At 45.3% G+C, this 13,996-nt stretch overlaps 2 protein-coding genes across 13 annotated transcripts in view; both read right to left on the bottom strand.

The window, feature by feature from the left end:
• The window catches only part of LOC131756068 (protocadherin gamma-C4), a 173,965-nt gene that overhangs the window by 129,600 nt on the left and 30,369 nt on the right, over positions 1–13,996 (bottom strand). For 2 of the 12 annotated variants that reach the window (XM_067031821.1, XM_067031830.1), the window contains exon 1: positions 11,014–13,599. The exons of 5 other annotated variants lie outside the window; for them this stretch is intronic. In XM_067031821.1, the coding sequence (XP_066887922.1) occupies positions 11,014–13,434 (2,421 nt within the window). In that variant the 5' untranslated portion in view covers positions 13,435–13,599. Of the gene's footprint in view, positions 1–6,715; positions 9,338–11,013; positions 13,605–13,996 lie in introns of those variants that run through there. 5 more of the 12 variants (XM_067031835.1, XM_067031829.1, XM_067031822.1 and 2 more) reach the window with 5 other exon arrangements.
• On the bottom strand, positions 223–3,369 carry LOC136794014 (protocadherin gamma-B3-like). The gene is given in 3 exon segments (XM_067031112.1): positions 223–270; positions 782–2,785; positions 3,259–3,369. Coding segments are annotated over 3 exon segments (2,163 nt in total).

Genomic DNA, 13,996 nt, shown 5'->3' with positions numbered 1-13,996 from the left:
AATATTTCTCTCCCCAAGAATGAAAAGCATTTGGAAGAATAAAATAGCGGATTTTGCAATTTGTTATATGTTCCCTGGAATTACACTTATTTCTGTGACATTTCTTATGGCATTAGAGAACACAAATACATTTACACTTTTCTATAAATCTTGAAATCCACACTCCACCATCATTTATATTTGTCTCATTTTCAATAAGGGTACCAACAACCATGTTTGGGGTCAATCCGCCACTAGGTCACAAGAGCTGCCATTTTTAGACATCATTACCTATTTTTATAAACATATAGATTAAGAACTGCCCTAATTTAGCCAATATTTGTGTATACCCTCTAGAACATGCAAAGGAAGTGAAAATATATAGGCCACAGTGAAAAAGTATTCTTATATTTATATTATATATAAAGCATAGTTTAGGATTGACTACACTGAAACTGTATAAACCACTTAATTGTCTAGATTATATATAACTAATATGTCATACAATGAGAATGTGAGAGACTAGCATATTAAATATGTTTCAGGACACATTGTTTTAGAATTAACAGAAATTTCAAGATCATCACTAAGCAACATTCCATGAAAGAACAACTGCAACACAGATTAGTGAACAAAGAATTTCTAACAGCCTCTCCATCCCCATTCTATGTCAAGAAAAATCAGTAAAACACCAAAAAACCCCCCACAAAAAACAGGGCATACTTAGCCTGTATACTTTTTGACCTCCAAAATAGTGAACCGAAACCTAATTATGGGAGGAAAAGGGTATGAAGTAACTCACCTGTTGCAAATTGACTGAATTACAAGCAATTTGGGGATTGACATTACTGGTACTTTCAAGCCAAGAGGCTTCATTATACAGAAGATCTTGTGGTGGAGCATTTTCAGGTTTTATATTGAGAAATTTAAATTCAGTCTTTGAGGAATGTGTGGCAGCACACAGATTGCAGGAATATGGTTAATTCCCTTCCCCATAGTTGGGGAGAACTCCGGGTCCAGTTTAGGAGTAAAATCTAGTCTGAAAGCAACTCCAGGTGGCGGAGCTGGAGGAGCGTCGCAAACTCAGGGCAACCGCCAGAATCACTGCCAGGAGGAAGAGCACCGAAACCAAGGCCAAGGCCACCACCAGGTAAAACTGCAGCTCAGCCTGGGGGTCAGTGGGCTCAGGGTGGTCACTGAGGTCCGGCAGCGCCTCCTGCAGGCTGTCCGCGAAAACCAGGAGCAGCGTGGCGGTGGCCGAGAGGGGCGGCTGTCCCCCGTCGCGCACAGCAACCAGCAGGCGCTGGCGGGCCGCGTCCCTGTCGCCCAGGGCCCGCGCCGTGCGCACCTCGCCCGTGCGCAGCCCCACGCTGAAGAGTCCGGGCTCGCTGGCCTGCAGCACGTGGTAGGACAGCCAGGCGTTGTGTCCAGAGTCGGCGTCCACAGCCACCACCTTGGTGACCAGGTAGCCGGGCTGCGTGGCGCGCGGCACCGTGTCGAGGAGCGCCGAGCCGTCGGGCCCCAGCGCCGGGTACAGCACCCTGGGCGCGTTGTCGTTGCGGTCGCCCACCAGCACGCGGAGGCTCACGTTGGCGCTGAGCGCGGGTGAGCCGTGCTCGCGGGCCTGCAGCGTCAGCCCGAAGGCGCGCAGCTGCTCGCGGTCGAAGGCGCGCTGCGCGAACACCACGCCGCTCTGTGCGCTCACGGACACGTAGGACGACAGCGCGCGCGGCTCCAGGTCGCTAGCCAGGATGGGGTAGGAGACGTGGCCGTTGGGCCCCAGGTCTGGATCTGAAGCTCTAACTTGGGCGATGGAGGCGCCGGGCAGGTTGTTTTCTGCCACATGGACCACGTAGGAGGCCTGGTGGAAAACCAGAGCGTTGTCGTTGACATCAGCGACTTTCAAGGTGACACTTCTTTTAGAGGAGAGGGGCGGCTTGCCCTTTTCAGTAGCTGTGATAGTGACATTGTATTCCGGAGTCTTCTCTCGATCTAAGGCTCTATCTGTCACCAGCTTGTATGTGTTTTTTGTATCTTGAACTATTTTAAATGGGAAATTTCCTTTTAGTTGGCTTAAGATTTTCCCATTAAACCCAGAATCTAGATCATGTGTTTTGATCAAGGTAACAACAGCCCCCAGCTCAGCATCTTCTTGTATATATTTAGATTCAGAATCCAGGGTTATCTCGGGAGCATTGTCATTTTCATTCAAAATATCTATTTGTAGTTTGCAATGCGCAGTGTGACGTCCACCATCCTTTGCTTCCACCCCAATTGTGTAGCTGCCTCTCTCTTCAAAGTCCAGTCCTCCACCACTGGTGAGTTCCCCTGTTTCACTGTCCAGCTTGAACAGTTATCTCACTGCCTTACCAATATTGATACAAGCGTAGGTGATCTCAGCATTGATGCCCTCATCCAAGTCAGTGGCCATCACTCTTAGCACAGAGGAACCCAGGGGTAGGTTCTCTTGTACACTGACCCTGTACATGTCCTGGGTGAACACTGGGGGGTTATAATTTGTGTCTACCACAACTACCCTGATCTGCATAGTGCAGCTTCTGGCTGGCTCACCCCCATCCACAGCCGTGAGGACCAGGTGGTGGCAGGACTGCTCTTCTCTGTCCAGGGGAGCCTGCAATACCAGTTCTAGGTACCTACTGCCATCTGGGTTCTCCTTCTGGATCAAAGAGAAATGAGGGTCAGGGTTGACTTGCTGGTGGGGAACCTCGCCAAGCCCCAGATCCTTGGCAAGGTTCCCCACCAGCGAGCCCCTGGCCAGCTCCTCTGGAATAGTGTAGCAGACTTGCTACGAAAGCGCCGGGTGGAACAAAGACCACAGGTAGAGAAACAAAATTCGCCTCCGCCCAGCCTGGCGCTTCGACCCAAGCGGTTTCCCATTCCACTCTCTGCGCCTTTGCCTTTCTGATCTCGAGAGTTGCGATCGCTAAAAGATCCCAAGAATTTCTGAGCAGGAGCTACTCCTTGGACACGTCTTGGCAAGCAGATTCTCGGATAGATATTTCTGCCGCAGAAAACCTCAGAGAGTGTACAGTTCACGCGATTCCGTGGTCCGCAGGCGATTCCTTTGCGTCAGGAGGAGCTGGATACTTTCTTCAGTACTAGCCAACAGCTGCACCCCACGCCTCGGCTGCGGAACTGCACTAGTGATTACTAAATCAGTTCCAAATATAGAGCCGGCTAGAAGACAAGTCTACTGTGTCCTCATACAGATACTCATTCGTCCCATGTTATAAGGATTTTAACATTTAAAAAATGTACTGTATCTTCATTCTTGCTGTCATTTCTCCGAACTTGAACTTTATCCATCCAAATCAGGTGATTTTTATTCCTCAAAGCCAGAGGTATCTTGCTGAAGATGTTTATTGGCATCGTTATGCTTTTAGTTTCCATTTTCATACAGTGGCTATAATAACATCTTCACCGCGTACCTTTGTAAAATTGAAGACCAAATAAAGTAATATGTAGAAAGTGATACAAATGAGAGTGTTGGTTGTGGCAGAAAGTGCAATATGAAAACTCTTGAAATATCAGCTTGATATGTATTGTTATTTCACTCTATTTCCTTTTCTTCCAACTTATAAAAGTTATAAATCTCACAGCTTTTAGTTTTATCCTATGCATTGCTTTCTTCTGTCTTTATAATCTTCCCTCCAAAATAACTGATAGAAAGCAAGGAGATTGGTTGTCCTTATGAAATAGAAGTATGGTAAAGAAGCAAGAAACTCTCTTTTCCTTAAATCGTAGTCATTTAATTAAAAACAGACACTTTTCCGTGTCTTTTTAATTAAATGACTATGATTTAAAACTATTCCACTAATTTTATTTGTCGACACTACATTACCATTGTCTTTAATTGTACTGTTTCTTCTCAAGTAGCTTAGCAACGGTGAGTTACTTGGATTTTGGGGGTGAAGTATGAGTCCTTATAATGATATATTCCAAAGAAAGTAATCTATGTTGTCCACTTTTCGTTGGTCTCCGGGTTACTATCTGATCATCTCAACTCTTTGTTACTGACACTCTTCCCTTAGCAATAAGCACTTCAGTTTCCATGTTTCTGATAGGTATCTTAGAGTATTAATTTCATTTCCAAACTAGAAAGTCATTCAGAAATTGTTTCTCTTAAACTACATAATATATTGTCAGTCTAAAACTTGGAAGATGTATAACAATGTAGAACTCACTTTATAGTGGAAAAGCACATTTATCCAGGGTTCTAAACAGAAACTCATTGGCATCTCTATACAAACATAAAAAACACTACTGACTCAAGACTGCTCCAAAATATGACTGAGCAAGTGCCTTTTTTTTTTTAAACACTGTGTGAACACTTCAGTTAGTACAGGAAAGTTATCTTTTCAGAACACATATGAAGCTAAAGATTCAAATATTTAAGAGTATACTATATATAGTATATACACTCATGGTGTGTAGATCAAGAATTTTATTATGTAAAGTCTATTGAAGTTTATAGAGATAGAAAAGGTATTTTTTCCCATTGCATGAAAAGGTTAACCCAGGGCACATACCCAAATCTATACAGTAATCTTTTCTTTAAAAAATAATGGAAAAGTGAGTTTTCATGTAGGAGTGAATGATATCAGTATTCAGTATTTATCATACAGATTCTCTTGTTACTCTCTGGATGAATTCACTATTCAGTGAGTCTGTACATTGTACCCTGATATCAGAATTGCCCATATATAAATATAATTAGATTCCCTTCAAATAAATGTTTAAAAAATAAAAATCAAGTGGTCCTATGTTCCCAAATGTATGGTAACCCTTTCATGTGGTTGAGTAATCTAACCTACTATTCCATTAATAATATTTTATTGCCATTTTCCCTATTTATTCATACTTTGCAGCTGATGTTCAAGTTGTTGAAAGTACAAAATTTTAAAGGTTGAAAAATCTTTTTAAAATAAGGATCTGAAAATCATCTTCAGCAAATCATACGCAAAAATGAATAGCATACATAGTTCTTCCATTACACAAGACATATTTGTGAAACTTGAGACACACAGACCAGCAATTTCATAAGAAAAATCTCATAGTTTAAGATGAGCACATCCCTGAGAAACAGTTTTTTAAATTTCCAAACCATTTTAAAGTTGTGTCAGTGAAAATTTAATTAACTATCAAGTTAAGAAGAAAAAAGGGGAATTTTATTCGAGCTGAACTGCGGATTATAACCCAAGAAGCAGCTTCTCAGAAAGCTCTGAGAACTGCTCCTCCTGTTAGAAGTTGAAGGCACAGTAATATACATTTTTGAGACAAAGGATCGTTTATCAAAATGATATACTGATATTTTGCATAAAGTTCACCAAGGATACATAGTCCAGGTAAGTACGTACAAAGTGAGCAGAAAGTCACCGTGACCCTCTACAGAGCTGGGAAAGAACACCATTCTTTTAAGAAGTTACAGTGCTAGCATCACGAGAAAGAAAAAATATTGAAAGAAAAAATACAGTCAAGCAGGCATTCTCATCTCTGAGGAGCTCTGGTTAATGTGTAATACAGATGTACACTGCACATTAGGGAGGGAGGAGGCCCAAACAAACACAGAGAATTTTATCCTTAATTTTTCTTGTCCTGTCTTACTTTATTTCATCAGTTGAATTGATTTTCCAAATACAAATCTTAAACTCTTCTAATAAAGCAGAATTGTAGCTGCACTTGCAGAAATGCAAACATTCAGGTCAATATTGATTCTGAAAAGTGGAGGGGTTATGTGTAACCAGAAGATGCCAGGTGTATGGTACATATGTATTTAATGAACTGGTATCTAATTATTTGGAAATTTTAAACTGCATCACAGAATTTATTCTAAAGCATAATTCAAAGGATCCTTTGATTTCTTTTCTAAACAATTACACATGTCCAATTATTACATGGGTTAACCCAAACTTTCCAGATTTCAGAATGCCACAGACATTATCATCACTATAAATTTAATCTGTCTTTCTGATATTGATCACGCAGAAGTTTTCTATATTCTTCCACTGATTTATGCAAATTATTAGTACCCTTACAAAAACAGCAGGTATTAAAATACCAATACTGCACAATACTTTTTCCAAAACATATGTGCAGTTGGTGTTTAGGCAAATATTCAAAAGAGAACATTACATCGAACAATTGAATGTTCTAATCAAACAACTCTTCTATTAACAAACAGTTCTGGTATAAGAAAGCCTTTGGATAAAGTGATTATGTATAACCACTTTTTTTTTTTTTTTTTTTTTTTTGTGCTAGGCGGGCCTCTCACTGTTGTGGCCTCTCCCATTGCGGAGCACAGGCTCCGGATGCGCAGGCTCAGCGGCCATGGCTCACGGGCCCAGCCGCTCCGCGGCATGTGGGATCTTCCCGGACCGGGGCACGAACCCGTGTCCCCTGCATCGGCAGGCGGACTCCCAACCACTGCGCCACCAGGGAAGCCCTAACCCCTTTCTTTTAAAATACTTGTTCACTTAAGCCTATGGATATCAGCTATAGTTTCTAAAATATCCACATACTATAGAAAAAGACATTAAAAACAAAATATAATTTGAAAACAAACGGAGAAAGCATCAATTATCAAATCAAGTTTATCTGTAAATAAAGCAAATGATTCACTATTCACGCACTTAACCGATTTTGAATGGATTAGAAAAATGATGGAAACAAATGAAGAAAATGCTCCAAGCATAGATACAGAAAAAAGAAAACTCACCTGAACAACTAGCTCCGTTTCCTTTGCGTTTATCTTCTCAGACATCAGGAGAGGCTCGCTTTTCTCACAGCTCTCTTGGCTGACAAGCGTGTCCGCGTAGTTGGGCTGCGGGAAGATCACGTGACTCCCTCGCGAGTCCGCGGTGAGCGAGACCTCGTGCGAATACGTCTGCAGGAAAGCCCGCACCCCGTCCACGCCCACAAAGTGAGAGGCGGGTGCGCCAGCCAACCCGCTGACGGAAGCCTGCAGCACGCGCGACCTGTGCCATCGCCGCAGTCTGAGCGCCAGCAGCGCGATGACAAATGCGAGGAAGACGCAGGAGACCGCCGCCACCGCCACCACTAGGTACAGCGTGAGGCTCGAGTCCTCAGGGTCGGCGGAGGGTTTGAGGCTGCCCAAGTCCGCCAGCACATCTGGGATGCTATCAGCCACAGCCACCGTGAGCGTGACGGTGGCCGAGAGAGGGGGCTGGCCGTGGTCCTGGACCGCCACCACCAGGCTCTGCTTGAGTGCGTCTCTGTCCAGCAGGGCCCGCGCTGTGCGCACCTCGCCCGTGTGCAGCCCCACCGTGAAAAGTCCTGGATCGCTGGCCTTGCGTAGGCGATAGGACAGCCAGGCGTTCTGGCCTGAGTCTCTGTCCACAGCCACCACCTTGGTCACCAGGTAGCCGGGCTCTGCAGAGCGGGGTGCCAGCTCCACACCGGTGGAACCGTCAGTGGGGAGGGCGGGGTACAGAATTTCAGGTGCGTTGTCATTCTGGTCCAGGATGAACAGGCTCAGTGACACGTTGCTGCTGAGTGGAGGGTCTCCACTGTCACTGGCCATCACCCACAGCTGCAGTTCTCTAACCTTCTCATAGTCGAAAGAGCACAGTGCATACAGGACTCCAGTGTCAGAGTTGATGGAGACACAGGATGATAGAGGCGTTCCCTGAAATTTGTTCTCAGCCAGAGAGTAAGTGACCTGGGCGTTGTTGCCGCTGTCGGGGTCATGGGCGTTCACAGAGAAGATCGAGATGCCTCTGGGGTTGTTTTCTGGGATGTAGGTGTAATATAAGGTGTGAGGGAAAACGGGAGGGTTGTCATTGATGTCTGTCACTTTCAGGAAGATGTGGTTTTCTGTAGACAGTGGTGGATTTCCACAGTCAGTGACAGTTACTGTGATGTTGTAATCTGAGATCTCTTCTCTGTCCAGGGCTCTTGTTGTCAGTAAGTGATAGTAATTATCAACTGACATTTCCAATTTAAAAGGCAAGTTCCTGGGAATAGAACATGCAATCTCACCATTCTCTCCAGAATCACCATCATGTACGCTAAACAGAGCAATTATCGTTCCGGGAAGACAGTCTTCAGAGACGGAACTGGCGAGAGAGGTGAGGATCACTTCAGGCACATTGTCATTCACGTCCTGAACTGTGATGAGTACCTTAGCGCTGGCAAGAAGGGCACCTCCATCCTGAGCTACCACTTCCATGTGATAGAATCTGGATTCTTCGTAATCCAGTGATTGCAGAGTTGAGATTTCACCCAAGTTGGAATCAAGTTGGAAAGTCTCTGAAATTTTGTCTTCTTCATTGCGAAAAGAGTAGGTCAATTTCCCATTTATTCCCTCATCTGGATCCGTGGCGGTTAGTGTGAGCAGCCGAGTGCCGAGAGCTATGTTCTCTGGAACACTCACTCTGTACTCGGATTGAGTGAACAGGGGCGCGTTATCGTTTGCATCGAGGACCATCACGTGGATGTGCGTGGTACCAGAGAGTACCGGGTCTCCTCCATCTAAAGCTGTGAGCAGGAGGTCGTGAACAGCTACTTTCTCTCGGTCCAACGGCTGTTCCAGTACCAGCTCTGGATATTTCTGTCCATCTGTGTCGCTTTTCTCGGCCAAAGAGAAGTGCATATTGGAGCTGAGCTGGTAACTCTGGAGGGAGTTCACACCCACATCGGCATCTCGAGCAAAGGGAAGTACTAACCGCGTTCCCACCGCCGCATTTTCATTAACTTTTACTTTTACTTCCTCATCCCGGAAACGCGGGAAGTTATCATTAATATCGATTATTTCTACTTCTACCCCATACATTTTCATTTTACTCTCAACCAAGATGTTAAAACTCACCAGACACCGCGCGCTCTGAGCGCAGAGCTCCTCGCGGTCTGTCCTGCCTGCGGTGACCAAGCTGCCGCTTCGCGGGTTCAGAGCAAAGAGCTGCGTCCTACCTCTGGAGACGATGCGGACTCCGCGCTCCGCCAGCTCCCAGGAATCCAGCCCGAGCTCCTTGGCGATGTTACCCACGAAGGAGCCTTTATCCAGCTCCTCTGGCACCGAGTAGCGGATCTGCCCGGCCCCGGCTCCCCACAGCGTCCCCAGCAGCATGGAGAGCAGGAACAGCTCTCTGCAGCCCCAACCCCTCAGTGGATCCGCCATTGCCTCTCTCCGACCAGTTTTCTCTTAGTCCTGGTTCCAACCTGCTGTTTCCTTACTTCTCTAAAGCCAAGGGGAACACATTCCCTTGCGGAAATGGGAGAGGGGTGCGGGTGGGCGGCTTTTCCCAGGAGCTTGTCTGGTCTGCGCGTGCTTAGTGCGGAAGGAACAGAGTCTGATCGCATCAGCGGCAGCTTCTTTCCCACTTTGGTGAACAGCGACGCTCAGAGTCCTAACCAGTTACTACACCAATTCTGTTTTGATTTCAAATATGTTTAACTATACTTTATTTCTAATAATTTTCTGTATCCTTAATATATTACCAAGTGAAATTCCTTATATTTAAATAAGATTTAATTCTAAAATAGCAAAAGACTTCCACAAGATTAATTCCGAGATTAATATAATTATTAGATTATTTTTTACTTCTTTAGAAAAGTTTTATTTACTGTGCCATTGAGCCTATGCCCTTTATTTACCTCTTACCTATATTGAGTCCATTTAATTAGGACATCAGAATTCTTTTGCAGGTTTTAAGATTTCATTTTTTAATTAGGGTATATTTATGAAAACATGCCCAATTGTACATAAGAATGCCAAGAAAACAATTCTAACTCTCAGTAGACCTTTGAAAAAAGGCCTACTGAATTATGCAAATTGCATTAGCTGTCATATGCAGAAGAAATAAAGGGAATTTTTTTTTTTTTTGCTTTTTGTTACTTGTGAGGTCTTCAAGAAAGTTTCAAGATTTTCACACTAAGAACATGGCAGCTACACTATATCAGACCGAGAGTTTGAGTCGGATTAACTATGCATTATTTATATTTTCCTATTACCATGTCTAAATTGGAGTTAGATGTTTTACAGTTTCAGACACCTGGGGAAAATCAGTAGAGTGACTATGGCAGAAAGGGTTTTAGTTCATCACCCTTACAGAAAAACAAGTCCAGATACTTATCATTGAGCAGGCAATGAGTGGCCTTTCTATGTTAAGACAGATATTTAATGTTATCACCTTTATATGGTAGCAGAAAAAGAAATGCCTCATGACTAAAAAAAAAGTGGACATTTCAGAGAGTCGATTGAGAGAAGCAATTTTTACTTAATGACACCTTCATAGGAAAATAAAGAAAATAAAGATGTTTTACATCTATACCTAGAAAATTCAAAAAATAAAGTTCTAAGGAAACAATGTGAGAATAGCTTGCAAAATTTTTCTCAATGTACAATTTTTCACAAGAGCAATTTGACATTGTGCCTGAGAGAGAAAGATTTCTCCCGTTTATTAAACACACTCTTAATAGCAGACACTGCATACCTCAAACATTTCACAACCTTTAAAAATAGATCTGGGATCCCAAGACACTTAGCTTGTAAAGATACGAAGAGTGCTGGTGTTCATGTCAGTCCTACCCATGTTCTGCTGTGGACAGGCCATTACACTGAGTAAAATTCTTCCTTTCTTTGGTTCCCTTCCCAAACTAGTGAGATGGGGAGCTCTCTTTACTCTTAAGTACTATAATTCTAAGAGGAAGTACAATTAAAATTAATAAAACTAATATAAAGACCCTGAAGGAAAACAGAATAGCTTAAGGTCTCAACAGTAATAAACTTTCAGAGGGAAGGAATGTAAAGATGAGGAAGAAAAAGAAGTATCTTGTGAAGTAAAAGCTTGTAACTATGATAAATAAATCTCACCTGTCAGATAGAAAACCTATGTCAAAGATTTGTTTAAATATGATTAAGATATTTAAAGCAGAACACCTAAATTCTACCCACAAAACAATAAAATATGAATTGAAGACTTCTACTCCGGTTAGGTGATTTGTTAAGAAACATTAAAACCACAAGGTAAAAAAGTGAATTAAATTAAAGCTCACCTTTAAAATAGTACCTGAGGCAAATGGGACCCCAGCATCCCCATGATTACTACTTGGCACCCAAGAGGCATCTTCGCAGAGGAGATCCCGAGGATGAGCCATTTCTGGGGTGACGCTCAGAAAATTAAATTCTGCCTTAGCTGATTGTGAGGCAACACACAGATTGTAGGAATAGGGCAATGTTCCTTCACTGTAGTTGGGGGGAACCACGGGTCCAGACTTGGAACTCAGACCAGGCTTAAAGCAGCCCCAGGCAGCGGGGCTGGAGGAGCGTTGAAGGTGGAGGGCGACCGCCAGAATCACTGCCAGGAAGAAGAGCACCGAAACCAAGGCCAAGGCCACCACCAGGTAAAACTGCAGCTCAGCCTGGGGGTCAGTGGGCTCAGGGTGGTCACTGAGGTCCGGCAGCGCCTCCTGCAGGCTGTCCGCGAAAACCAGGAGCAGCGTGGCGGTGGCCGAGAGGGGCGGCTGTCCCCCGTCGCGCACAGCAACCAGCAGGCGCTGGCGGGCCGCGTCCCTGTCGCCCAGGGCCCGCGCCGTGCGCACCTCGCCCGTGCGCAGCCCCACGCTGAAGAGTCCGGGCTCGCTGGCCTGCAGCACGTGGTAGGACAGCCAGGCATTGTGTCCAGAGTCGGCGTCCACCGCCACCACCTTGGTGACCAGGTAGCCGGGCTGCGCGGCGCGCGGCACCGTGTCGAAGAGCGCCGAGCCGTCGGGCCCCAGCGCTGGGTACAGCACCCTGGGCGCGTTGTCGTTGCGGTCGCCCACCAGCACGCGCAGGCTCACGTTGGCGCTGAGCGCGGGCGAGCCGTGGTCGCGGGCCTGCAGCGTCAGCTCGAAGGCGCGCAGCTGCTCGTGGTCGAAGGTGCGTTGCGCGAACACCACGCCGCTGTGTGCGCTCACGGACACGTAGGACGACAGCGCGCGCGGCTCCAGGTCGCTGGCCAGGATGGAGTAGGAGACGTGGCCGTTGGGCCCCAGGTCTGGATCTGAAGCTCTAACTTGGGCGATGGAGGCGCCCGGCGGGTTGTTTTCTGCCACGTGGACCACGTAGGAGGCCTGGTGGAAAACTGGAGCGTTGTCGTTGACATCTGCGAGGTGCAGAGTGAAGCTTATACTAGAGGAGAGGGGTTGCTTGCCTCTGTCGGTGGCCATTATAGTGATGTTGTATTCTGGGATCTCCTCGCGGTCCAGGGTCCTGTCTGTCACTAGCTTGTAATAGTTCTTCGAGTAAGATTTCAATATAAACTCGGCCTTTCCTAAGATTTGGCAGTAAACTTCTCCATTTTCTCCAGAGTCTCTATCTCTTGTTTTTATCAAGGCGATCACTGTTCCTGGTGGTGAATCCTCTGGTAGGGGAGTAAATATTGAGGTCACAATCACTTCTGGAGCACAATCATTCTCATCGAGAATGTCGACTTGGACACTGCAATGGGCTGCTAGATCTCCAGGATCTTTCGCTTCTATAGTGAGAGTGTAACTACTAGCGGTTTCAAAATCAAAATCATCCTTTGTCGTGATTTCTCCTGTTCTTCTGTCTAAGTTAAAAAATTGTTCCACTTGTTCATCCACATTATGAAAGGAGTAGATGATCTCTGCGTTGACGCCCTCGTCCTGGTCGGTGGCTGTCAGTTGAAGCACTAAGAAGCCAGGGGGCACGCCCTCTTGCAGGCTGACCCTGTACACGTCTTGGCTGAACACTGGGGGATTATCGTTGGCATCTGTGACTTGGATTTGGATCTGGGTGGTGCCACTTTGGGGTGGGTCCCCACCGTCTACAGCTGTCAGGACCAGATGATGAAAATTCTGCTCTTCTCTGTCCAGAGAATGTTTCAGAATCAACTCAGGATATTTACGTCCATCTGGAGTCTGTTTCTCTGTGAGATCAAAGTGCTCATTTTCATTAAGGTTGTATCTTTGCAGTGAATTAGGACCAGCATCCAAATCCAGCGCCGGGTCTAGTGGAAATGTTTTACCTGGCTTAGTGGATTCTCCAATTTTTAAGTCAATCTTACTCTGTTTGAATAGCGGAGTGTTGTCATTTATATCCTGTACTATTACTGATATATGGAAAATATTTAGTGGGTTTTCAGCGACAGTATCGAAATCCAGAATGCACACAGGCTTCTTCCCACAAATCTGCTCTCGGTCTATTCTGTCACTCACAAGTAAGTCCCCGCTCTCAGGGTTTACAATGAAATATTCCTTCTCCGCGGTAACCCGCAACTTCCGGGCCGGCAAGTCCCGGACACTGAGCCCCAGATCCTTGGCGAGGTTTCCTACCACCGAGTTCTTGGCCAGCTCCTCGGGAATTGAGTAGCGAATTTGGTCTGGGAGAGCCCCGCGGAACAAAGACAGCAGGAAGGGCAACAGTACCTGCCGCCACCGCGCTCCTCCGCTCCTCTCTGCGCTCGGCCTCATCCTGTCTCCCTCCACTGCTGCTCTGCTCCTTGGTCGGGAGGAAGAATAAGCAAAATCCGGGATAGGGTCACTTTTCCTGCTTTCGTTTCCTCTATCCAAACCTGTACTGGCTTCCCCTGTGTGGATTGTTTGAGGAGGAAGTTATCCTTTCAGAGGTTCCCAAATGCGTCTCTGATTATCTTCTCTTCCTTCTTTTGACCTACAGCGACGCCCAGAGGTTTTCCCCAGAAACTGCACTAATGTCTTGTAAATGTTTTGCAAGGAACTATTTTTTTCTCCTTTTTGGCGGGGGGGTGGGATTTACAAGGAGTATTTATTTGTTTATAAATAGGCATACATTCATACAGTTCTAAATTCAAAAGGCACATGTGGCATATTTTATAGGCTCTCCCTCTCTGCTTTCAACAACATATTTCTCCCTGGAGAAATGAGTGCTATGTTTTTTGTGTATCATTCCATTGGTATGTTTTGTATAGTTCAGCAGATTTTAAAAAATATTCTCCCCCGGTTTTAGACACCAAAGGAAGTATACAATATACAATGTTCCACATCTTGCTTTTTT

This window comes from Kogia breviceps, chromosome 4 (genome assembly GCF_026419965.1).
Source record: "Kogia breviceps isolate mKogBre1 chromosome 4, mKogBre1 haplotype 1, whole genome shotgun sequence".
Classification (NCBI taxonomy): Eukaryota; Metazoa; Chordata; class Mammalia; order Artiodactyla; family Physeteridae; genus Kogia; species Kogia breviceps.
Note: the sequence above shows the minus strand (reverse complement) of the source record. Positions and strands in the feature narration are given on the sequence as shown.